We start from the raw sequence: 26,091 nt of genomic DNA, 5'->3' as shown, positions 1-26,091 counted from the left end.
TTTAAATAACTTTTTAACAGAAGGGGCCCAAATAAACACAGTTTTTATTGGGAATGCAATAACAAATAAATTTTTCTATGTGATTTGATAAATACTTACATGTATTCTTGGAAGGCACTTAAGTCATCCAACTGAGTGCCAATGATGAGCCATGCCAACTGGGAGTATGCCAAGGAAACAGTGAAGAACATAATGGCACATCATGACACGGTTGTAAAAGCTGGCTCATGGTCTTGTTAGAACATGAGTTTCAAGAGCTGCAAAAGAGAAGGACAATATTAGCAGATGAGTGGACAACACAATGTAGTCTAAGCACACACCTGAATATAACTCCACCATTAACAGGAACAGATGTGACTTTAATGTATGGTTCTAGATGATGCATTTAGATTTACTCAACTCACAGGAAATAATAGTGAGTACAGAGGCTGGCACAAGGAGAGGAAGAGAAGCTGTGGCTAGCATATATGATTTCATGTTAGGATTATGGGGAAGTATGGTAATGCACTGGTGATTGTTGACCACTACGATGAACGTACTTAACGTCACTGAATGGTTTAGAATACGGACAGTGTAGGTTTTGCTATATTTACTATAATATGTTTATTTATATTTACTCTAACAGAAGAGTTACAACATGCTTGTTCCCGTACTCAGCCCACCAGCATCTATCCTCTTGTTCAAACAGTGTTTTTTGCGTGGCTACCTGTGCGAGGAACCGTTGCCATGTGAATATCCCTCTGGCCTCTTCCCAGAGAGGAGGGATCCTTCCCCTACATTTCCAGGTACAGAATCTATTCCTTTCTTCAACTTCACATTTTCTTTCTCTTCTTTCTCTACATCCTTTTTCCTTACTTGCTTACTTTACTATGAAGTAAAATTCAAATGGTTCCCAGTGTTAGTCTAAGGCTCCAGGCTCAGAAAACATACTAATGGCCTCTTACTGCATGTGTTAAAATGTGTATGATTTTATCTAACAAGAATCCAAATAACAGAAGTTGCCTCATTCATAGTGAGAGGAATGGTCACAGCATACCTGATGTAAAACATGGAGCAGCTTTGCACTGCCACCTTCTGAGTGACTTGAAAAAGAAAAAAATATTGAAGTGTGGATCATATATGTTACCTCAACCCAGAAAAAAATACAGTGATAGAAACTATATTGTATAAGTGCACTCTGAGTATGCCAGACGCACAAAGATGAGTAAAGAACTTCAATTATCCTGAAGAAAAAAAAATCCCTCCATCCTCAATGTCTGATATATATATTATCACACAGTTACTACTCTAAGTAGAGAATAAAAACATGAACTTTATTGCAATATAAAAGTTAGGACTCATTTTTCCCCACCAATGTATGAACTCTATAGTTGACCATGATACTTATCCAATAGCATTTATGAGAGGTAGTCACTCAAAAGGGAAATACTAGGCAGTCAGGGATACAAATCTGCTGGATATGTACAAGGCTGTTTACATGCATTTGTGCATGTATGTATGTGTGCCTGCATTCACATGCATGGGAGGTGATTCTATAACAAATTTAAGTTCCAATGGTAAAGCATGCTGTCTTTGTCACCTTCATGCAGATCAATTTCTACTTACTTCCTTTCTTTTTAAAGATTAGCTTTAGTTTGTGTGTATGAGTGTTTTGTCTGCACATATGTCTGTGTGCAACATACATGCAGTAGCCAGAGGTCAGCGAAGGCGACAGAAGAACTGGAGTTACAGATGGTTTTAAGGTGCCATGTGGTACTGGGAACTGAACCTGGGTCCTCTGGAAGAACAGCCAGTGCTCTTAACCACTGAGCCATCTCTCCCACCCCTTCTATTTGCTAAATATCATCTTCATTTCTGTTTTTTTTAATTCTTATTTTTCTTTATTTTCTGACTTTCACACATCTGTTCTTCTAGAGACAGTTATGTGTACAATCTAACATACACTAGCTTCTGAAGGGTAAGCTGTTAGGATCATTATTGCTGCTAATGTTGATGCAATGCAAGACATATGCACAAAGTTCTCTTTCATAGCCTATGTGTTCATTCTCTCCCAGGTGAACAGTATGTCCTTCAAAATTTACATCGTATTTTTAATTATGTGTATGGATAGGCCACAGCATGCGAGGCAGTAAGAAGACAACTTGTGGGAGTCCTTTCTGTCCTTCATCATGTGTGTCTTGGGGACTAGACTCAGGCTGTGAGGCTTGGCAGAAAAAGCATCTACCCACTGAGACACCTCACCAACCTCATATTATCTGTGTCAAAAAGATTTAATGGAAAATTATTCATAATCTATTTACAAGGTCACATGAATTTTAGAAAGTGGGCAAAGGCAAGAATGATTGTCAAGAGGACAGCAAATAGAAGAAAAGAATGTCAACAGAGTAATGCAGAATATTCCACAATTTCAAGGGGTCATTTTTAGGACAGGGAGCATGGGCACAAAATACGTGGCAAGATACACCAACCAAACATTTAAGCAAGTAATGAGCAGGCACACTTATACGTCCAAATGCATAACATGGTATAATGAAAGGTCTGAAATTATTAAAGAAAAGTTTATAAAAATGAGTCTTTCCATGAGACCTCTGGAAGCAAGTGAGTTAGGACAATGCTTAGTTAAGTGACTTAGCTGAGGGGAAAATAAGATGAACGTCTATCAGAAGCCGGAGATCCAACATCTGAAAGATGTCTTTCTCTGACATCATCATTCTCCCTTACGCTTTCTGCTTCTCATACAGAAATCCTTGATGGATCTAACAATTTCTGTTCCCTGTGACATTCTATACTATGTTTCCTACAAAAATATTCCATGCTGTTTCTTCTTGCTCTAATTTTACACTTTTTCATTTAAATATTAATTTTTATTCTCAGTTGAATAAAATTATCACAAAAATTAATTTTGTCTCATATGTTAAGATAAATATGAGCTCATGAGTTATTCTCATGATCAGTATGGTTGAGAGGGTACTGTAAACACCATGCATGTCATACTCAGAAAGGTTTCTTATAGTGGTATATTGTGTTCCCCAAAATATTGTGCACCCTAATAAACTTATCTGGGGTCACAGAACAGAACAGCCACAATATTAAACATAGAGGATAGGCAGTGGTAGCACACGCCTTTAATCCTAGCATTCCAGAGGCAGAAATCCATGTGTTCAAGGATACAGCCAAGCATGGTGACTCACGCCTTTAATCCCAAGAAGTGAGCCTTTAATTCCGGGAAGTGACGGCAGAAAGCAGAATTATATAAGGCGTGAAAACCAGAAACTAGTAGTATTTGGCTGGTTAAGCTTTCAGGCTTTGGAGCAACAGTTCAGCTGAGAGCCATTCGGATGAGGACTCAGAAGCTTCCAGTCTGAGGAAACGGGATCAGCTGAGGAATTGGCAAAGTGAGGTTACTGCGGCTTGTTCTACTTCTCTGATCTTCCAGTATTTACCCCAATAATTGGCCTCAGGTTTGATTTTATTAACAAGACTCTTTAAGATTCATGCAAGTTTCTTACAAAAAATGAGAGTACTCACAGAAGTTGAAATAACTGAAATTTTGAATATAAACACTCACAATGATGAACCAGTGACTGTAATTAACATGCTTTTATAATACATTACAGCTTTGAGTATTGTTCTCCAACCTATCATGATGATCAAAATATCCAGGCAATTACATAAATAGTAATTTATGACAGTGTAGTTTGAGAATCCAAATTTTCAGTATGTCTTCCACCACATAGTGAAGAATAAAGAAACCGAAGAAAATCTCACAGGCTGCCAAGAAGAAATCAAAAGCTGTGATGTAGCACATCACTTACACCAACCATACTGCCTGGCAATTCAACCAATAATCTACATTACAATTAAACCACAACAATGCATAGGCAGAATCAGGAAAGCCAGTCCATCTATTGTCCTTCCACTACAAGGGAAAATAGATGAGATCTCTATAGCAAAATGGGGTGAGGGGTGGGCAATGGAGGGTAGGGCATGAGGGATGAGAACATAAGCAATGGGATGGTCGAGCTGGAACAGAGATGGAGTGGGAAAGCAATGAGAACGATACCATGATGGAGGGAGATATCATGGGGATAGAGAGAAACCTGGTGCTAGGGAAGTTGTCAGGAATCCCCAAGGATGACCCCAACTTGGGAAATAGGGAGAAGTTGCCTTAACTGAACTGGCTTGCCCCAGTAATCAGATCAGTGAATACCCTGTCATCACAGAGCTTTTCTCCAATGACTGATGGAGGTAGATGCAGAGCTCCAGGAGTCCAGTTGGAAAGAAAAGAGAGATTTTATGAGCATGTGCATCAGGATCATGATGGGGAAACCTGCAGAGATGACCAAACCAAACTAGTGGGAACTCATGAAAGTTGGATCATTGGCTATGGAGCCTGCATGCCCTCTGCATGGCAAGACAATTATGTAGCTTGCTTTGCTTGGGGGGCCCCCTGGTGGTAGAATCAGAATTCATTCCTGGTGCATGAGGGGGCTTTTTGGAGCCCACTACCTATGATGGGACATCTTGTGTAGCCTTGAGGCAGGGAGAAGGGCTTGGACTTGCCTCTACTGGATGTGCCTCCCTCTGGGAGGCCTTGTCTTCTTGTGAGGGGAGTGGGGGGCCGGTTGGGGGGAAAGGGGGGGAAGGGGGGAAGAGGGGGATCTCTAATTGGTGTGTAAAATGAAAACAAAATTTTCTTAACAAAAAAAAAAGGAAGAAAAGAAAAAAAGCAATAACAAAAACCTGCTACCACAAGTTACTTCAACCTGTTAAATAATAATGTTGATCATCATTACTAGCTCCATGTAGGAGCATGGGCTATAAAAGAAGTTAAGACTTCATAAGACCATCTACCCCAAAGTATTATTTCCTTCTTAGGATATGCATAGAACCTAAGATATACACATACACACACATATAAACATATGTATATATCTTAGCTTTGATTACTGTATAATTTTTAAATAAAAAAATTCATCAACAAATAAGCCTTTCTAAGAGCTGGAAGGCATTCTACACCATGAGAAAACACAAGCCTTGGACTGAAGAATAGCATATAAGGTTTAGGCTACACCGTGGCATCTCTGAACACTGTCTTAGGAGATCCTCCTCCTCCTTCATCTCCTGCAGCTCCTGCTTCCCTCGACCTTCCTTAATGCCCCAATTTCGTGTCCCATGTGTGCTTCAGCAGCACTCCAACCCTCACTTCTTAGGGACTGGAGCAGTCACTCAGTTACGTCACATCATATTACAAGTGCAGAGTTGGCCTTGGGATAGTTTTCTCCCCTTCCCAGGGCTTTACAGACCACAGTACTCAGAACCTGCTGTGGTCTGAAATACTGTTGACAGCCACACTGATGGCACTGATCTTATGTGTTTACTATAACTGAAAGACTTTTCTTGACAAATTCCCACTGGAGAGATGTCATACCGAGAAAGTGAAATGATACACTTAATGGCATCATCTTATTAGCAAAATAAAATGCCCAGCTGCATAATTTGAAAGTTTCTAAATTTAACAGTCAATATTACCACTACCTCCATTTCGGGACAAGTGGCCACACCTGGAGGCTGGCCTTCCCGAGTTCATGTAAGCTCTAACATCAGCAATCAAGACAAGAACTGTGGTAAATGAGAATTCCTCTCCTTTATCAACTCTTCCATTCTTTACTAGTTAAATTTTGAAGTGTATTTTCAACAGAGCAAATACTGAAAAACCATTACCTTGTGACAGCCTCAGAGTGAACTCAAGAGAAGAAAGTGATCTATATACCTTAAGATGTAGCTCTGAATCTGTCAACCACTTCCAGAAACCAAGAAAACTGTAAAGTCATGGAGGAACTGCCTTGATTATGTTCATCCTTAAAATCTTGGGAATGAAAGATATACTCAAGACATTCGATTGACTTTTAATTGTCACTTACCTGCCTATCGTTCTCCTGTCCTGATTTTCACAGGAATCATTAGAAAAAGCTTGACAGTAATTATAATGCACTTTGATTCATCCTAGTTACAACTGGCAAGAGCTGAGTTTAATGTGAAGTTAAAGGAGAACTGAGATTAATGTGGAAAATTATGACAAAGTATATATATATATTATGAGACATACTGAACGGTAATATATGTGTAGTCCATGTGACTGATCTTCCAGTGTTGCAACATGATACTCAGTGTGAACTGTGAATCTTCCTTGCTCTGCTTGACATTTTGTTCTCTGGTAGATGCACTGTTTATCTAAGGTACTACACAGTTTATTTTGCTTACTGTTCACCATCCATCTCATTCTTGCTTAAAGCAAGCTGTGTAGGTAAGGGTCTGTGTTTCTCACTGATATGTCCCAAGAGCCAAGAACAGTACCTGTACAAATACTTTGTCTGAGAAATACAGGATCAATGCATCAGAAAATAAGAGTTCCCAAAGAAGCTAGTGAAGTGTGTCTATTTCCTCACTGTTTCCCAGAGTGGTCATGGTAGCATCATCAAAGTTTTTGAAAGAACTTTGTGTCTTGGGAGATTCTTAAGCATGAGCAAGCAACTGGGAATCTACCAGGCCCCTGAATTCTCCGACTGATCTGAAAGTGTGGCTGTCAACTGTGAATGGAAAAAGGAGGGAAAGGAGAAAGGAGTCATGAAAAACAATGGTGAACATACTGATTACCCCAGTAATGATTAGAGGCAGTTGCTGGGGGGGAGCGGGGATTGGGAACGGGTGCTTTTTCTAGAAAGCTTATAGAATTGGGATGAATTTATATTGGATTAAAGTTCTTTTGAGCATCTGTATGTTCATGTGTGTGGGTATATGCAGAAGCCAGAGGTATACCTTGGATATCACTCTTCAGTAGAACCTGAAGCTGGCTAAAAGGGCTAAGGTGGCTGGCCAGTAAGCTTCAGAGTTCCTCCTGTAACTGGCTGCCCTCCCCACCCCTACCCCAGTGCTAGGATTACAAGTGCGTGCTTTTAGCTGGGCGGTGGTGGCGCAGGCCTTTAATCCCAGCACTCGGGAGGCAGAGCCAGGCGGATTGCTGTGAGTTCGAGGCCAGTCTGGGCTACCAAGTGAGCTCCAGGAAAGGCGCAAAACTACGCAGAGAAACCCTGTCTCGAAAAACCAAAAAAAAAAAAAAAAAGTGCGTGCTTTTGTAGGTGGAGTTTTCTCTCTGGATCCCTCCGAGCCCCAGCAGTCCAACAGCCTACTTATAAAATAAACACACAGACGCTTGCTTATATTATTTACAAACCATATGGCCATGGCAGGCTTCTTGCTAACTGTTCTTATACCTTAAATTCACCCATTTCTATAAATCTATACCTTGCCACGTGGCTTGTGGCTTACCGGCATCTTCACATGCTGCCATGGCAGCGGCTGGCAGTGTCTCTCTCCACTATCCTGTTCTCTCAATTCTCCTCTCTGTTCTATGCCTACCTGTGGGTTCTGGGGCTTGAACTTGGGTCAAACATGCTTCCTCAGTAAGCACTTTACCAGCTGAACTAGCTCTCCTCTATTTAAAATGTTGTTGTTTTATTTTGTTTTCATTGATTGACTGGGACGGTTTCATGTAGACTGGGCTGGCCTTAGATATGCTGAGTAGCTAAGGACTGAAGATTATGCTAAACTTCTAATCTCCTGCCTTTACTTCCCAAGGATAACATCACAGGCACAGACCACCATAACCCATTTAAGTGGTCCTGAGGAATCAAGCCAGGTTTTGTGCATGCTAGGCAAGCACTCTATCAACTGAGCTACATCTCCAGAACCCTGGAATTAAAGTCCTCTATAAATCATAATATTTCTATCTGTTTGTCAAATACTCTTATTCCATCAATCCTGCAGCTTCAACTCTTACCTTGCTATCAGCCTGGACCCTTAGCATCCTTTGTCTATGTAGTGGCAAGAAGGGTATTTTTCCCTAGTCCATATTCAGAATAGGACATGTCTAGACAACTGGTTAGAAATAGGAAGGACATAAGCCTGCAGTACACACCTGACCCACAGAACAGGTTATTGTTGGTGTTGTACAATGAAAAGTCACTAAAAGTTGACTAGGTTTCTTGATCCAGACAGATGTTTTCCAAAGCCAGCAATGTGGGCAGCGGTTTGCTCCCTGCTTCTTGACAAATTCAGGTAATAGCCTGCTCCACTGCAACTATTCTCCAGTGGTGACTCTTGTTCTCTTCTTCCACTCTACACAATTCAACTTGTGTATATCCAACTAATTTAAAAGGACAGACAACAAACACAACCCCCAAAACAAAAACAGGCAATAGAAACAGTAAAATCATCAGAACATTTGTGTCTTGTGTCAATTACAGGCACTAGTTTCCTGGTAAAATAAGGTATTTAACATAAATTTTTCACTCTGGGTAAACACACATGATGATTCTTACTGAATCCTCAGAGTTACTTCAGAAATGAAGATTTAGTATGTCAATTTAGTCCCTAAAAGTATGAAGAACCCACACAAGGATGTCTGTTCACAGAGCCTATGCCATTGAATCTCAGTTCCAAGGCTGCCTTCCCTGGTGTGTGACTCAGGGACTAGATGACACAATGTCCCCAGTAAAAATTATAGAGAACAGGGAAAGGAGTTTCATTTTCAGCCTTTGTGTTTTCATATGAAACATAAGGGTACGTACCTTAGAGGCATTCTGTGAGGGAGATACTCTATCTTTGAACAGGGTCTGGCACATAGTAGGAGCTGTACAAATCTCTTTTATCAATGATGTGAGATGAAGCAGCACATTGGAAAAGGCACCGCAGACTGAGGACATGCTCATGCTCTGTAGGAACTAGGAAAAGGAGTGTTAGAAGAATCAATACCATCGTTAACATGGAAACAACAGCTTTTGAGATCATTTAGTGCCTTTTCTCTAAAACTAACTTTTGCTAAATTTTTGTTTAAACAATACTAAATAGAGTGTATACTGGGTAGTTGACATACTCTGGTCATCAAAAATATGTATATTGTGATGTAATTCAGTTAGTTTCCATAAAATAATCTAGATAACCTCACAGAATCAAGACACATGGTTAAAAAGAGGACTTGGGCCACAACGATTGCTCAGGGCCAATAGAGCAAGAGGACACTAGGTGGCCCACTCTGAAACAGCCTGAGTGCTCAAAACTTCTTTGGATTGTCTTCAGTAATTGTAAGAATACATACCTTCATTTAATGCACAAGGTGCTTAAAGCACTGGTATCAAAATGGACAAGCTCCTGCAGATATGCCCATGTACAAATATAAACTCATTAACATTAAGCTTTGATATCAGACAAGTCCTCATCAGCTCACACTTTTAAAGTGATTTTAAAATTAAAAAGTGATTTTAATAGAAACATGTTATAGAGGGAAGGTGGCAGATGAGAGCTACCCAGTGCAGTCCTTCAGGGACAGGAGGGCAGTACAGAAAGAAAGGGCAGTACACAATTACGACAGAATTTGGTAGTGAGAGGCACTTTGTATTTGTAGAAGAAAAAACATCCTATTTTGACACCTGGTGACAGGGTAGGTGGGGAAGAAGAATCTTCCTCAATGGAGTCTTAGGCCAAAAAAAAAAAAAAAAAGAAAGAAAGAAAGAAAGAAAGAAAGAGAGAAAACCCTGACAATAGCCAGACACAGAATCTGGGGCTGCAAAAACAGTTTATGAGAAGTGTGATCTCCACAGAGAGTAAACACCAAGAAGGTGTTCCCTGCACCTTCTAGCTTGTGAGCCAAGGTGGGGAACCACATCCAGAGGATGTTTACCTCATCAAACTCTATGGCTGGAGCAGGGAGAATCAGTGGTCCACCCATTTTTCTATCCTAAGTCCCAAGCCAACTGTGTAAGTGACCACACTGAGAATCATAGGCCCAGGAACCTGGTTTTGATTTGAAGTGGACACAGGTCCACGGGACAGACATAGTGGTATGAATGAAAATGTGGATCAAACTGAGAAACACTGCCAGACCTCTAAGAAGAGGAACAAATCTAGCCACGTGTGGATAACAAGCGAAGGCTCAGTGTGCATGGAGTGCAAATTGCTTTGGTTGATCACCTCACCCACTTAGTGCTCAGAGTAATCTGATGGAAACAGAACACTATTCAGCCATTCTCATACTCATGTGCGTAAAGGGAGAGCACCTCTAGTGAGAGGGACACTCCAACTGTCCATGAATTCTGTTGCCTGGAGTAGCCTGGAGGCCGCTCATGCAATCACTGCATTGTGGATCTGCTGGGGATCAGTGCCATACATTCAGCCCATGTTTTGACTCAGGCACTCTAAGTAGGTAAGGCAGGGCTGGCTGGACTCAGCCTTCATATAGTCCTGTCTGGGCCTGAGAGATAAAATGACCCAGGTCCCTCATTACACTTATTAAAATTTCAAAATGAGAAGACTATGAGGGAAAAATCCTAGCTTTTATCTAGATTTTAAAGGAAACCTTGGAAGAATAGATGATCAGGTTGGAATCCCTGCAAGCAGCCCCGAAAAGAGTGGCACAGCATACAAAGCTGCGAGAGGACAGCTGAGGCTTCAACTGAAGGTCTAGAACTCGGATGTGCCAGGAATGTGGACCACATGCTAAGAAAAGCTGTGGGAAATGTGAGCAATGAGCAGAGCCCACAGATGAGGCCACGTGGGCTTTAAAGAACACTACTATGAAGAAGGCATGCTATGACCTCCTCCAAGGTTCTACAATCTCACTACCACAGGGTGCACCATACTCAGATGGGTTCTGGTCTTACTCTGGTCCAGTCATTTTTGCTATTCTACTATTCTCTTTTGTAATGGGATGTTTACTCGGTGCCATTCTATCATGGAAGAATGTAACACATTTTTGAGTTTCACAGAGGTAAATCTTTACTGAGTCTGAGGCTTTAGACTTTTGAACAATACTTGAACTGGCACACTTGGAGATAATTTATTTTTGCATTATAAGATTGACATGACTGTTTCGAGGACCAGAGGTGGAATGCTGCAGCTGGGATATCAATGGTCTCCCCAGAGGACTCATATACTCAAGACTTAGTCACACACCTTATGCAGTGTTCAGAGGAGCTTTGGGAATGTGACTCAGCCAAGTGGTCTCTTTGCCTTTATCAATATATTAATCTATTAGATGAAAAAACATATTCTAAGTACCCCATGTAGCGAAACTAGTATTTGAAAGAGCAGACTCCAAGCCAAAATTATTCAGATGAGATTAAGGTTGGTAAACATGAATAAAGGTATCAATTCTTTCAAGATCTGGTATACTATGTTAGGTTCTTTAATAACTAGGAAAAGGACTGAGTTGAATTTACAACTGACGATTCTAAAAGTTCTGCCGGGCACTGTTTTGGGAACTGGTGGTATATGCCATAATCTTATGCAAAAATATAGTAATGAACTAACACAGAACAATCTGTCATTTTTATATCTTACATAGTAGGAGAGTTTCAGTCAATATTTGCTAAATCATTAATAGAGTGAATAATAAAATAGAATAAAGGAGAATGGCTGCCACAAACATACACAAAATCCCTTTCTCTCATTCCCTATAGTTAACCAACCTATATCTAAATTGCTTAACTTATAAATAGCATTGGTACTCACCTTCTAAGTTTGCTATGGAGATTAAATAGGTAGTGATTTTCCGGAAGACATAAATAGTTGCAAGGCACCTGCCAGACTTTCTATAATTGGGACTCTATTACCCTCTGAAGGTAGAGCAGTAACGTCCACAACTTACCATAGTCCATTTCTTATATACTGGTAAATGCACAGCAGGTCCTAAAGAAACAGAAATGATACCTAAATTATTCTTAATCTTGTGCATTGAATTTAACAAACCAAATGAACAATTTTCAGGGAAAAATGAGTACTTTCAAAGTCATTTTCCAGTACCTCCCAGAAGTCCTCCAGTCTAGAAAAGATGATTTTTTTCCCCCACCAAATGAACAATTTTCAGGGGAAAATGAGTGCTTTCAAAGTCATTTTCAAATATCTTCCAGAAGTCCTCCATTGAAGAAAAGAGGATTTTTCCCCCTACGAAGATATAATTTTAAGTGGTATTAAAATGCAGTATTTGCTGTATTATAAAAATTATTATAAAACATGTTGACTCAATTATACTCTATACTTCTTATATGGTGACATAAATTCAACACATAATCATTAATGCGTGGTGCACAATTTCAATTTGTTTAATGTTCTCATTCAAATTTCAAATTAACACTTAAGGTAGTTAACTTTTATTGATGAAAATACTACACTCACATATTTCTTAAAACAGAGTTAAATGGCCCTTAGAAAAACCTCACACTCACACAAAATACTGAAAATTTATGTATCATTTCTATACAGCAGTCATACTACATATAATCTTGGTGTCACTCACTGTAAGTATGGGTACACTACTGTTTAAATTATAATTTTCATACTTAAAAATTACTATTCCTGTCCATCAATGAATGGATAAGCAAAGCATACAGCCATAAAAAGGAATGGATTATTAGTACACATTAGACATGGAGGTATAAAAGAACCCATACACAAAAGCCACGTTATTTCATGATTCCATTTATGTTATGCCCCAAATTGGCAAACCCACAGGCAGAAACTCTATCAGCAGTTCCCACAGGCTGAGGAAGAGTCATTTAAAAGTGGACACCAACACACCTGGGGCTTTTTCTGCAGATGAGAGAAATCTGAAACTAGACAGTGATTTCAGAATGTGATGAACATGCTAAAGATCACTGATCTCTGTACTCTAAAAGGGTGAATTAATTTCAATTTCAAATTAAAAATAATGTTCCAATAAAGATCAGTGTCCATGACTGTGATTAGGAGCATAAGAAGCAAGTTCTTTAAGATGAAGAGGTCATATCAGGAGAATTTCTGGACAAGGGAAATTAAAACGTGTTCATTATATTTATTAATTTAGGGTGTGTGTAGGTCAGAGAACAATCTGTGTGAACCAGAGTTCTCTCTCTCTCCATCATGGGGTTACCAGAGATCTAATTCAGTCTTTGGGTTTGGTGGCAAGTACCTTAACCCACTGAGCCATCTTGCAGGCTTGGTAAGGGAAAATGTAATGACATATTTAAGAGCACATTGGAAGAAAACACTGCTGTGATTTACACATGTAAGAAAGATCTTTCCCACAAACAAATTAAAATTTTTGCAAGAAGCCAAAATTGTCAGGTAACAATCATTCCAATGTTGTATTTTACACACAAATGCAGCCTTCCCTATACCAAAGCATCCAGCCTAGGAAACAACCAACTTACCTTTATTAAGGGTGATCTAAAACTCAGCTGGTGAAAATTTCATAGATGCTGTTCCTGGGTGGTGTTGTTTCAAGAAAAAAATGTACGCACAGGGATCTTGCTGCAAGAAACTGCCCGGAGGTGAAAATAATGGTCTGTAAACCAGTGACTTTGCAATGTCTCAAGAGGATGGTGATGCATATTCATCTTCTGACTTAAAGCAGATTCTCATAAGATGGACAGCACCAAGAGCTCTTAATTAAAGAAGATATTGTTTTGAGTGACACAGAGCTCTGGCATCCTCTGCAGGGAAACCTTTAGCTCAGAGGCCTGCCCACACTCTTGGCTGAAAGTCTTCATTATCTGTGCTTGTCTGAGGACTTATGATGCTTCTTCTCTTCCTTATCTCCAGAACTGTCCCATTTCTCTTTCTTTTCTACCTTTTCTTTATCATGTCCAGACTCCTTTTTCCCACTGGATATTTTATCCATCTTTTCAGGTTTAAATGAATCACCTTTTTCTTTGCCTGAAGACTTTGACTTATTTTTTTCCTTGTCTTTCTCATTTGGATAAGGAGACTCACAGGGACTTTCACTTTTGTGTTTTGAAACTGCCAATATTCCATTTTCATCCTTCCGCCTTTTGATTAAGTCTAGGGGCACTTCCCGGTCATTGTTTGAATAATCCCTTTTCCGCTCTTTCCTGTCCTTTTCGTCTTTCTTCTCTCTTTCTCTGGATCTCTCCCTTGACTTCTCCAAATCTTTCTTCTCCGTTTCTCTCTCCTTACTCTTGCACAATGGCGGTAGAGTGTGGTTGATGTAGAGCTTTGCTGAAGACTCCTTGAGTTTGACCAGACTGTCCTTTATTGTGGAAGAATGGGATGGTGAAGGGTGGGAATCAACCTTTCGACGTTTTTCTCTTTCGGGCTCTGCATTATCTGTTCGGGAAACTGGGGATTTCAAGGACACAGAAACTGGTGTTTTTTCCCCTCCTTTAACAGTTTCTTTTGACTTCATTTCCTTTGCTAAATCTCTTTCTCTTGATGGCTCTTTCTCTTTTTCTCTTTCTTGAGTGGATTTTGATTCTACATTGGGGACGATGATCCTGAACTTCTCATCTTTAGCTTTTTCCTCCTTCTTTAATTTTTCCTTGTCTTTGTCAGATTTAGGCATTCTTTCCTTGGTATCTCTTATTTTCTCATCTTTACTTGGCTGTTCTTCCTTGGGTTTTTCTTTATTGTCTTTACCAAGTACCCTAGCCTCTGGAATAACAGCTGGGGTCTTCTCTTTTTTTTCTTTTTCTTTCTCTTTCCCCTTTTCTTTGTCATTTTCCTTAACAGCTTTGGTGTTAGAGCCACTAATTCCATTGTTTGAATTCCCTTTTGGTATGGCGCTAGAAGCTTTATTAACAGCTTTCACACCACACTGAGACCTTTCCCGTGACTTGTCAGCCTCTTCAGTACTGCTTTCATCTGACTTAGATGTACTTCCTATAGATGATGGCAGCCCACTACTAGGCCCATTTTGTACACTTGTAGCAGCATTTCTTGGAGGAGGATCTTTGTGATGAAATTCATTTTCAGGTATCATGTATGTCTTTCTGCTTTTCAGCTGCCCAGAGTAGACCATTGCTAGTGCATATAGGTCTGGCTTCTTTTCTTTCTCTTCTTGGCAGATCTTATGCACTCTTCTTTCCAAAGCCTGACCCAGATTTAAAACTTTGGGGTACCATGGCAGTATTTTTGTTAGCACAATCAAGATATTCCTGATATGAGTATATTCACCTGTCTCAAGGCAATGTACCGATGCCTTGGTTAGTTTATAATGCCATTTATGTACAACATGTCGAAAATTCTCATAATCTAACTGATCAGCTTTATTTCCACCATCAAATCCAGTTGCTCGTAATATAGTAAGGAATCCTGGATAGTTTCCACATTCCTTCTCATAGGTGGATCTGTCACTATGCCACCGAGTCACAGTCTCTAACATACAGCAAAGAAATCTCCCGTATCGACTAGCTTCATTTTCAGTAAAGCTAGCAACCATGTAAATTATGTCAGAGAAAACTCGGTCATAGCAGAGAAGTGTGGAGAAATTTGGAGTCTTTTGTTGATGGACCAACTCAACAAAATGAGCACAGTAAACAGAATCAATTGCTGAAAAAATACACCGAGGAAATATACACAACTGGAGAAACTTTGTGATGGTCTCATTTTTAGTGGATTTTGCTAAGAGCCAGTTGTCCTTTTCCAATTTCAGTCTCTGTAGCACTCGCTGTACATGCTCCATCTGTTTCTTTTCTTCTTCAAGAAGCTTGTCCTGGAGGGCAGTACAGCGCTCTTTCTCTTTTTTCTTTTTATTCAGAGGCATTTCTTGATTGTCGTCAATTGCTTTCATCTGGATCTTGAGTTTATTGACTTCTCGTTCATAGCTGGTGTGTGGAACTGCAAGGTCATACATTGTGAGAGACCAGAATGTGGTATAGAACTGAGGGCTGATGTCTTCCCAGACTTTGGAAACGTGTAAGGAGACCACTGCTTCATGGACAGGAGCCATCACCATCTCACACGATGTAATGTACTTATGGACTTTATGTTGCTGTTTACTTCCCTTTTCTGATTTCTTAAGTTCATCATACTTTGATGAAATATGGTGTGCATACATTGGCCGAGACAGAAAAAATGCTGCATCATGGGGTGTATGAAATTCATTACAAAGCACATCAATTGAAGGTACTCTCTTTATGTAGTCATCTGTGCTTAAATTTGATGCTAAAAATCCACCAAACTGTACCAAAGTATCATGACACTGGTCATACAGCTTTCCGACAAGTTTCAAATGTTTCTCTCCGCCTTCCTGAAAGATCACCCCATTCCTCTGCTGAGCCATAAGCAAACAAAGAGGAAGGGCAAGATCATGGTCCAGTAGTGCATCCTTCAATCTCTGAGAGGATTTTTTAGTGTTTCTTATCTGGCCAAAATATCCACCCTCCGCTTTCAGCTGCTCTCCACCAGTCATAGCCTCTAGCTGCTCCATTGTCATTTCTTCTGTAACTTCTATGCCTGCCATCTTTTGAACCACTTCTTTCAATATAAGCAGGTCAAAACTTTTGCCTGCCTTTAACTGATTGGCTACATACTGAAGAAGACCAGCAAGATCAATTGGGTATTTACGAAAAACTGCACCACAGAAACTAGCCAGACTCTGAAGCCAGCTTGAGATGGTTGTGTCGTCATGTTTCATTCTTTCTTTTTCTGGATTAGCTAATGCCTCGATGATACAGTAGGCCAAAACATCATAATTCAACGCAGTGAGATATTTCAATGAGTCTACCACAGGTGTTATTAAGTTATCATACTTCTGTATTTGTGACAAGACATAATCAAACAAAATGGTTGGATTGCTGTGGCTCAGTTTCCCAATCTGTCTTCCTGAAGGCTTCACATTTTCCTTGGTTAGACGCTTCATGATGTACTTGGCTCTGTCTACTGTATGGGCTTTAACTTTTACTAAAAGTGGGTGACTGTGGTAAGTCTCATTCTTCCACTGGCCATATAAGCGGTATCTATGCTGATAAGGAAATGTTTTAAACATTCCCCATAGTTCCTCTGACATACATGCATTGCAATCCATCAAAGAAAGAGACGGAAGCAGTACCTGATCAGTAACACTAAGCAAACAACTAAAGATAACTTCCATTTTCTCTTTATTTTCTTGTTTCCCATCAGACTGAAATTCCTTCATAAATGACTTGCCTATGCGAACAACCTTTGCAAATAAGATGGGATCATGGGAAAGGTGAGGACCAAGATAACAGAACATACTAAATACGTCTCTCCTTAAGTCCTCAAAGCTCTCTGCCTGTTTTGGTGACTTCTTGCTTTGTAAAGCATTGACAGGTGAGCCTTTAGCACCTTTAGGAACACCAACTCTTCGGTAAAGAGGCTCAATAGTTACATGTATAAGATTGCAAATAGCAAGGGCTATTACTTTATGTGATGCTGCATAGTACGGAGGCATCCGATCCATAATACTCTGTGCATGCTGCCAATCACCAATAGTTAACAAGGCTTCCAACAAGCCAAGCTTTTGATTGTCAGGTGCCTTCTCTACTTTATCATCTTTTTTCTTTTCTTTCTCTCGTTCATCACTTTTGTCAGAAGGCAATACAACCATAGTAAGTTTTCTAACAATGTGCTTGGCTTCCACAATTTCTCGTTTGTATTCATTCATAATGCAACTATCAGCTGGAAGAAGGTGTACATAAAGATCATCCAAATCAATAAGATTAAACTGCAGAAGTACTGCTGCAACTGTATACAAAGATGATGGAGTCTCACCATTTGGCTCCTGGTAAAACTTGAATTTGAATCCAAGAATATGACACAGTGTTTGTGGTTCACACATATTCATGTAGGCTTCTAATAAAGATATAAAGAAGTCATGGTGTTCTGGCCTACACTCAAACACTTCTAAAATGATATCCAAAACTCGATTGGGATCCAGATTAAAACATCCTATTAAAGATTTGAGAATTTCTAAGATTAAATCACTAGTAATATTTCCAGATAAATCTTGCCCCAATTCAACAATAAGCTTGGCATAACCTTCATTTTCTTCTCTTAACAAATTGAACTTCTGCTGTTTATAAAAGAGTTTTGTCTTGATTTTAACTGACTTTTGATTGAACTGCTGTGATTGCTTAATAAGGCCTAATGATTCCAATGTTTCTGGATCCAAGCGTTCCTTTAGAACTGTGTCTGAAACTAAATATAAACATGCTAATACCAATTGTGTAAAGTGATCTCTCTTGCTTTTTTCTTCTAAACAATTCGTCTCAATGTCTAATATGCAGAATATATCAGCAAGAATAAGTGGGATATCTTCACGAAATTCACTGATGTCACTAAGAACATTTGATGCCTGTTCAGGCTTTAAAGTTCCTTTAATGACATGGTATGACAATTCATAGAGAGCTTGTTGGAAATCTCTACAAGCCAAAGTGTCGCGGCTTTTACTTTCACTGAGAATCCGGCATAAACGCAAAAACTCGCCTCTCCCAGATTTCTCCCAGTTCTTGATCCACTCCGCAGGAACCACCACAGTTGCAGAGGCCATCGCCATCTTCTCTTTGCTAGTAACAGAGCCCGGATGTGCAGTCCGCACTCACACTTGCTGGAGGTCAAAAGCCCCGCCCACAGCGAGTGCTGGAAGCTGAGCGTTCTGAAGAAAGGGTTTTAGGGTTGAGGTACTTTTCTGATTCAGGAACTGGAAGCTGGGAGTGCTTGATGCGCAGTGTCACAGTCTGCTGTCCGGGTGACTTTGTGCCCTCTGGCACACACACTGTAGGTCACTGCAACGAAGAAAGAGCCAAATAAACTTCCAAAGGCACGACTCAGAAGTTCCCTGCGCCAAATACCTCCATCTGGGAGCTGTCGTTAGTGAAGGACTGAGTACCCACCCAGGTTTTCTCTCAGCCTTACCTTCTTTCTGCATCATTTTTCTAGGTATCACAATCTTATTGGCTTGTTCATATTGGCTTATGTGAAACAGCTGACTCTGACAGGCTAGTCAGCAGACCCTGCGACTGTCTTCAGAATCCCACCTAAGCCTTGCTCTCTCCTCATGCTGAACCTGTGTTTGATCTGCTCACTCTACTAGGGACCCTTCCCAGTTCCCCCGGTGGAGTCTCCACTCCTCTTGGTTCTGGCTTTGAGAAACGACCCCTTGGTGACTACCACTTGGGAGCCTTTGATCTCTGTGGATTAGGAGGCTGAGGTTGAGTTTTCCCCTTCTACAGTTTGTTCAACCATGCTTCTAGTGTGGGCCACACTGCTGGAAAACCTTTTCCCTGCATCCTACCATGCTATTCTTTCTGGTCCCCCTAAACCTCGAGGAGGCAACTTCCCCAAGTGCCTCTCCTTCCCTGCTGGTTCCCTTAATTCTACCACATCTCTACATAAAGTGTCTTTCTTCAACTTGCTCTAATTACCACTTTGGTTCATCATCATTTTCCTTTTGAAGGCTGACAAATACCCATTTGCCTCCTGTCTGCTAACCAAATCCTGGGTGGAAATCTCTAACCTAAACCACAAATATTCAGCTCATACTGAGTGAACCAAGGAGGAGGCTGGAAGATACATAGATAATCTAGAGTTAATCTATCCCTCCAGAAGAGCTCCTAGTAGTTCCAGGTATCTTGCCCATCCAGCTCGCATAAAGCAATGGACAGTGTCCTCTGCAGAAGCATTTTGCAGATGTAGAGTAGCAGTTACCAACCTGCGGGTCACATAGTAGGTAACCCAACAGATAAGTATATCAGATATTTACATTATGATTCATAACAGTAACAAAATTACAGTTATGAAGTAGCAACAAAATAATTTTATTGTTGGTGGTCAACACAACATGAGGAACTGTATTAAAGGGTCACAGCATTGGAAGATTGAAAACCACTGCTCTGAAGTCAATAGAAGAGTGAAGAGGACTTGAAGGAGTAAGACCCAATGAATCCTCAATGACAACTAAATGATTAAGATTACTCCCAATTAATGTAAAATGGTAACAGATGATACTGGGGTTTCCTGTGAGAAAACGGTTTTTAAAATAATTTTTTTTTACTTCTAAATTTGATAGGTATGTGCAAATACACAAATATATGCATTTTGTTCAGTGATTTTAAAATGTTTTATTTTCTTATCAGATTTAGATTGGCATCTGTTGCTGAAGTTCTCAGGCTCTATAGGGCCTTTCAAGGCTTTCAGAGAGGACAAATCTGCTTGGTGTGTAACACCCTCTGCTGCACAGCCAGAGAAGCCTCTAGCTTTGAAGGATGACTATTTAATAGACCTACGATCACCCTAAGTGACCTTAGACCCTGTCTTGAGCCAGGTTCTGGCAAATCTCAGATATCTATGACTGACAGTTCTACACAAGTCAGGAACAGCTAGACCACAAGTCTACAGTCTATGAGTGCTGGATTTGCATCAAACATTTTATGAAGCCTAAACACAGAAATGTATGTGAATTTATTTGTATAGTGTCAATTGCAATGGAAAAGTATCAGTTCACTTCTTTCATTCTGGTTGGAAAAAAATCCCACACACTCTAAACAAAAATGTATTGTGGAGAACAAAGTGAGTATGAAATAACTTTAAATGAGGACCAAAAAGAATAATATTAAAAATGTCAGGTAACAGACATAAGCATCACATACAACATTACTTTTTTTATTTAACTCTTGTTTTAACAGTTGAATTTTCTTCTTTCCACAACAAAATCGAAAATAATACACACCAAAACACAGGTCATTACAACCAGCATGGAAACTAATGGAAGCTACTTTCAAACACAGTTGATCACTTCAAAATAGCTAGTGTAGACTATCTTGTTACTATTATAGAGAGAATACATGTGCAACTATTTATCAATATACAAGACAGTATAAAATTATATCTATTATAAAAATGGCCAATGATAATAAGAGATTAATGATTACAATGAATGGAATGTGAATGGATTAAATGCTTGTAAGATGACCAAGCTCCAATAACTGGTTAAAATGTAAAAGGCATCTCTAGAATTTTTGTAACATCATTTAAAGTGGACGTTTATGTAAAAAATAAGGCAATCTTTAAAAAACAGTAAGGACAAAAAAATTTTTAAACAAGTTAAGTGATATTATATTCATCAAGTAAAGAAAACGACCTACATCATAAAGAAAATGACCTACTTAATGAAGTATTAAGTTTGATAAAAATTATTTGATATTGGGGCTGGAGAGATAGTTCAGTAGTTAAGAATGCTGGCTGCTATTGAAGAAGACCTCCGTCAGGTTCCCAGCACCCATATCCATACCTATATTACAACTACATGTAACTCAAGCTCTTGAGGATCTGACATGCTCTTCTGGCCTCCTCCACACACACCACATACAGAGACTCAGATTCATGTAAAAAGTACTAAGATATATATAAATTATTTTGTTATCATATAACAGTGACTTGACTATCATAAATTCTTAATATATTGAACAAAGCATCAAGTCATATTTTAAAAAATATATCAAACTTCATACATGCTGAGGATCCCTAACCCCAAAGTTAGAGATGTGAATTTGATACAAAGTCTGAAGTCTGATCAACGGACACCACAAATGAAAAAAATTACACAACACAAAACTCTGTTTCATTCACAAAAACATTACAACATTGCTAAAATGTTATTATATGTTACATTATATACCATATATAAAGGCATATACAAACTTGGGTCCAATCTGTAAGATATATCAAATATATGCAAATATATTAAAATCTGGGGAAACCACAAATATCCAATACTTCTGGTTCTAAGTATTACGGATGAGGGATATTCATTCTGTACCATACCAAAAAAAGATCATATCTTTTTTCAAGTATTTGTGGAAGATTTATAAAAACTGGTCATATATTATGTCACAATGGGAACACCAGGAAATCCTTAGGTTGAAAATCAACAGGGTAGACAGTTTAATAAGAACCCTGGAACCCAGTCTTCATATTAGATCACAACCACAGTAAGGACAGATTCCTTATCTTCCACTATTCCCCAAGTGATGTCTAACTACTCCGGGTTGTTTTCAGTAAGGACTTTTAGAAGTCAGTTTAGACAGAATCTCCCTTAGGCATTTTCTCTTCACTGACCCCGCCCCCCAACTCTAATTCTTAGCTATAAATTCCCTCTTGCCCATCCCAAACTTGGAGTGGAGCCTACTGACCCTCTCTTCACTGCAGACCCTACTGATATGGCTCCTACACAACGGTCTTAAAAAAGTCTACAGTGCTTTCAGCGGATACTGTTTAACACACTTTAACAGAGAACTTACACTGAAATGGAGAGAACATTTTATCCGGAAGCCTTTTGAGAATCATGAGATTGATGAGGCTGAAGTGTGTGGTAGTTTGACACTCTTGTCTCCATCATCTAATTTAGTCTTCTGTTTGACCAGTATGTCCAATTTAAATTTTTTCTTGTGAACACTTCTAAGATATTAAACTACAATTAGTAGAGTTATCGTGTAAAAGAGCCTTTATTTTTCTTCTGCTGACTGTGGTTATTAAGATAACTTTGTTATTTAAGGTCAACTGGAGTTTGCTATTTCAGGTAGACCTAAGTAGAATGTAAATACTGAACTTGAGAACATGGGAAAGAAGAAGGGGGTTGGGAGGATAAAAAAGGGCCATTTAAAAAATCATGATGCTAAAAGAACTGCTTTATCTGGGGAAAAAAAGTGATAGAGATAAAGTATCTGAGTCAGCTCTAAGTTGAAATTCTCAAATATGAATGGCTAAATACATATTTAAGTATTCTTGGCTCCCTAATTTCTATGAAAGGAAAATAACTGTTTCTATTAATAAATGAGCTTTCATAAATTATTGGTATGAGGATAGTGTTTTAAATAGCTTTTTTCACAGGTCCTTACTAAAAAGTGACAGTTAGATAATCTAATTAACATTCAATTTAATGGCAAGGACTATACAAAGGAAGTAGCTGCATTTCAAGGAAAAATATAGCAAAAGATATAAAGTGAATTATTTTGGTGACAAAAAAATGTAATTTTGTCTAAATGAACAAAATATTGTAAGCATTGCTTCAAAATGTAAATTTAAAGATAGAACTGTTCAGTTGGAACCTCCAGGTTGCTCCTGCACTGTCTGAGAAGCCCCATTCCTGTCTCTCCAAACCCTGCCCACTCAGAGAATCTCCAAAGGAAAGGCACCAAAAAGCCCAGTTCTACATTCTTGGTGGCTAAGGCTGCTTCCTCCCCTGAAACTGCCAGCTGCCCAAGTCCCCAACTAAAGCATTCAGCTTTTACCATACTTGGGCACAAACCCAGCTTGTGGTGGACACGTCATTACCCCTCACCTACAACCTATATAATCTCCCTGCTTTAGTTCAGGCATGCAGCTTCTCCAACCTCAATCTCTGGGACTAGAGAACCCGCCCAGGAGTTGCTTTGCTCAAACAAATCTATTGTTATACCTTTGCAATTAGGATTTCTTACTGTGTCCTCAGAGAAACCTATTTGGGGGGAGTTAGGGGGCAGAAAACCTATAAAGAACTAAGAACAAAGGCAGAAAGAAAAATAAATACTCAAAAAGAGAATCTACTTTAAAAAAATAAACAAGTTGAACATACAACTGTTATTAAGAGACCCCCATCTCAAAAATAAAAAACAAACAAACAAAAAAGGTGGAAAGTGATAGACACCTCATGTTGACCCCTGGCCTTGGCAAGGAACATGTGGGTGAGCACACTTGCCAATACATGCATACATATATCACACACTCACCAAATTAATATTATAAAATTAGCTTCAGGGGTTGGAGAGATGGCACAGTGGTTAAGAACACTGGCTGGTCTTGCAGAGGACAGTGATTCAATTCCCAAAACTTACACAGTGATTCACACCCATTTGTAACTCCAGTGTCAGGGGACTTCATGCCCTCTTTTGATTTCCATGGGTACCAGGCACACATGTGGTATACATACACACAAGCAGAACACTCATACAATAAAATACACCAATTTAAAAAACAGCTTCCGCCGGGCGGTGGTGGCGCACGCCTTTAATCCCAGCACTCGGGAGGCAGAGGCAGGCGGATCTCTGTGAGTTCGAGGCCAGCCTGGGCTACCAAGTGAGTTCCAGGAAAGGCGCAAAGCTACACAGAGAAACCCTGTCTCGAAAAAAAAAAAAAAAAAAAAAGCTTCCAAAACGAGAAATTATTAATTTAAAACGATTGGTTTGTCATGCAGTATATTTATGAAATATGGGCGCTTTCTGAATTTGTCCAATAAAAGATGACAGTATTATGATTAACTTGAAAAGTATTTGGGTAACATAAGGAATTAATTCAGGAAATAAACTAATCCCTCAATATGAAAAATGACAAACTAAAATGTCTTAAAATTCTGAGCAAAAATATGGCAAAAACTTCTTTGCTATGGTTTGGTCTACTGGTTTTAGACCTATTTTGAGTGAGAGGAAAGAAAAGGAAGAAGGGAAACCCTTATACTATTAGCCAATTAACATTTTCCTTATTTCCATTCAGCTGGTTCTGATATATAGGTATTTGGTGTGTTTTACACACACCTCTCTATATTAGCAATGGTGTGAATTAAAATCGGCCTACATGGTTTATTTTCATAATGCCAGAATCTTTCATTCAGCTCACTGTCTTGGTCTGTTTTGTTATGTGCTTTCTTTTAATTTCTTCTGTTTTTTTTACCTCTCTGTCAGTGGTTTTCAACCTCCCTAATGCTGAAACCCTTTAATACAGTTCCTCATGTGTGGTGACCCTCAACCATAAAATTATTTTCATTGCTACTTCATAACTGTAATTTTGCCTACTGTTATCAATCGTAATGTAAACATGTGTTTTCTGACGGTCTTAGGTGACTCCTGTCAAAGGGTGGTTTGACCCCTGAAGGGGTCGTGACCCATAGGTTAAGAACCACTGCTCTCTATGTCCTCTCTTGGAACTATGGAGTTTGTTGGTATAAAAATAATTGTTAAGAGTAGGTGAAGCATGTGTGTACTTGTATGAGTTTTTTAAGATTAAGACGTCTTTTAAAAGGCATCCAAAAGAATAACTTCTGCCAAATGTTTGAGCATATCATGGAGACATACCTAACGTTTGTTAAATGCATAAGTGTAGTATTTTCAGCACTCTAAACAATCAGTGTTCTTGTCTGAACATCTTGGCTACGTTTATTGCACCGCGTGAAAAATTAACAATAACTCCCAGTGTTAATTTAACACGGCTGATATTCTGATTTTGTTTATAAATGTGATTCTTAAAATAGCTCCTACAGGTGCTCCATTTCTGAGGGGCAATGCATCAGGCAAACCCAGAGACAGCAATTCACACTCCTAAACGCCTGGTACTCCGTCCTCTTCTCGAACCTAAACTAATCTAATCGCCCCCCGCCCCCGTCCCCGTCCCCCCCGTCCCCAGCGTTTCTACAGCCTCAGACTATTACCGAAAAGTACTTCTAACAACAGTGAGAAGAACAATGAAACCGCTCCCGGGAACACTTTCAGGCTCTTCACCCCTTTTGCTCCCGTTCCTGGTTTTACTGCACCTGGGACACAGTTTAACTCTCCGAAGCTCACTGTCCAGACACCACCTAGTGCCCGTCAGGTGGGCATTTTGTGTCCTGAGCGACGCCAAGAGGAGCCACCCAGAGCCCAGGCACGCAAGTGGATGGCCTCCGCCTCCTCCGAGAAAGCCCGGGAAGGACTCGGAGCCCCGGCTTTTCCCGGCGTGTTTCCGGACGGGTGGGCGTCCAGTCGCGGCCCACCGGGACGGAGGCCGCTGCCCACGCCCGCCCGCCCGCCCGCCCTCCGAACTCACCTCCTCGCGCCCGGCCCACGTCGCCGTCCGCGGCCGTGTCGGACCCGCGCCTTCCGGCCCCGGCCGCCGGGAACCGCCTCGAGGCCGCGGCTCGGGAAGGGGCTTCGCCGCTCCGCGTCCACCAGACCCAGCTCGACGGAGACCCGACCAGACCCAGCCGGCCCGACGGAGCGACGCGCGTGGAGAACCCGGCAGGCGCTCCCCGGCACCTGGCTGACGTCACTGCCGAGCGACAGCGGTTCCTCCGCGTGCCCTCCGCGCATGCGCGGCCGGGCCGCGGTTAAGCGGGGCGGGGAACTGAACTGGGGTAACCTGGGTCACCTGGCCCTGAGGGCGCTCCTGTTAGAAAACACCTCCCCGATGCTGACGGTGTGGTCGCTCGCAGTTTCATTCCAAAGGGAATGCTCAGTTCAAACAGTTCCGTGAAATTTCGGGAAAACCTTGCGGCGATTTAACTGATGGAAGATC

The 26,091-nt window shown here is 40.2% G+C and overlaps 1 protein-coding gene across 6 annotated transcripts in view; it reads right to left on the bottom strand.

Moving 5' to 3' along the window:
- Positions 1–25,836, bottom strand: part of LOC114691792 (THO complex subunit 2-like) — a 35,592-nt gene extending 9,756 nt beyond the window's left edge. For all 6 annotated transcript variants that reach the window (XM_037209239.1, XM_037209242.1, XM_037209238.1 and 3 more), the window contains exons 1-6: positions 25,624–25,836; positions 13,245–18,578; positions 11,860–12,000; positions 11,705–11,745; positions 8,631–8,783; positions 100–257 (exon numbers count right to left, since the gene is read on the bottom strand). In XM_037209239.1, the coding sequence (XP_037065134.1) occupies positions 13,583–18,349 (4,767 nt within the window). In that variant the 5' untranslated portion in view covers positions 18,350–18,578; positions 25,624–25,836 and the 3' untranslated portion in view covers positions 100–257; positions 8,631–8,783; positions 11,705–11,745; positions 11,860–12,000; positions 13,245–13,582. The remainder of the gene's footprint in view (positions 1–99; positions 258–8,630; positions 8,784–11,704; positions 11,746–11,859; positions 12,001–13,244; positions 18,579–25,623) is intronic.
- Positions 25,837–26,091: the final 255 nt, after the last annotated feature.

Source organism: Peromyscus leucopus, chromosome 10 (assembly GCF_004664715.2).
Source record: "Peromyscus leucopus breed LL Stock chromosome 10, UCI_PerLeu_2.1, whole genome shotgun sequence".
NCBI classification, from domain to species: domain Eukaryota; kingdom Metazoa; phylum Chordata; class Mammalia; order Rodentia; family Cricetidae; genus Peromyscus; species Peromyscus leucopus.
This window is presented reverse-complemented; position numbering and strand designations above follow the sequence as displayed.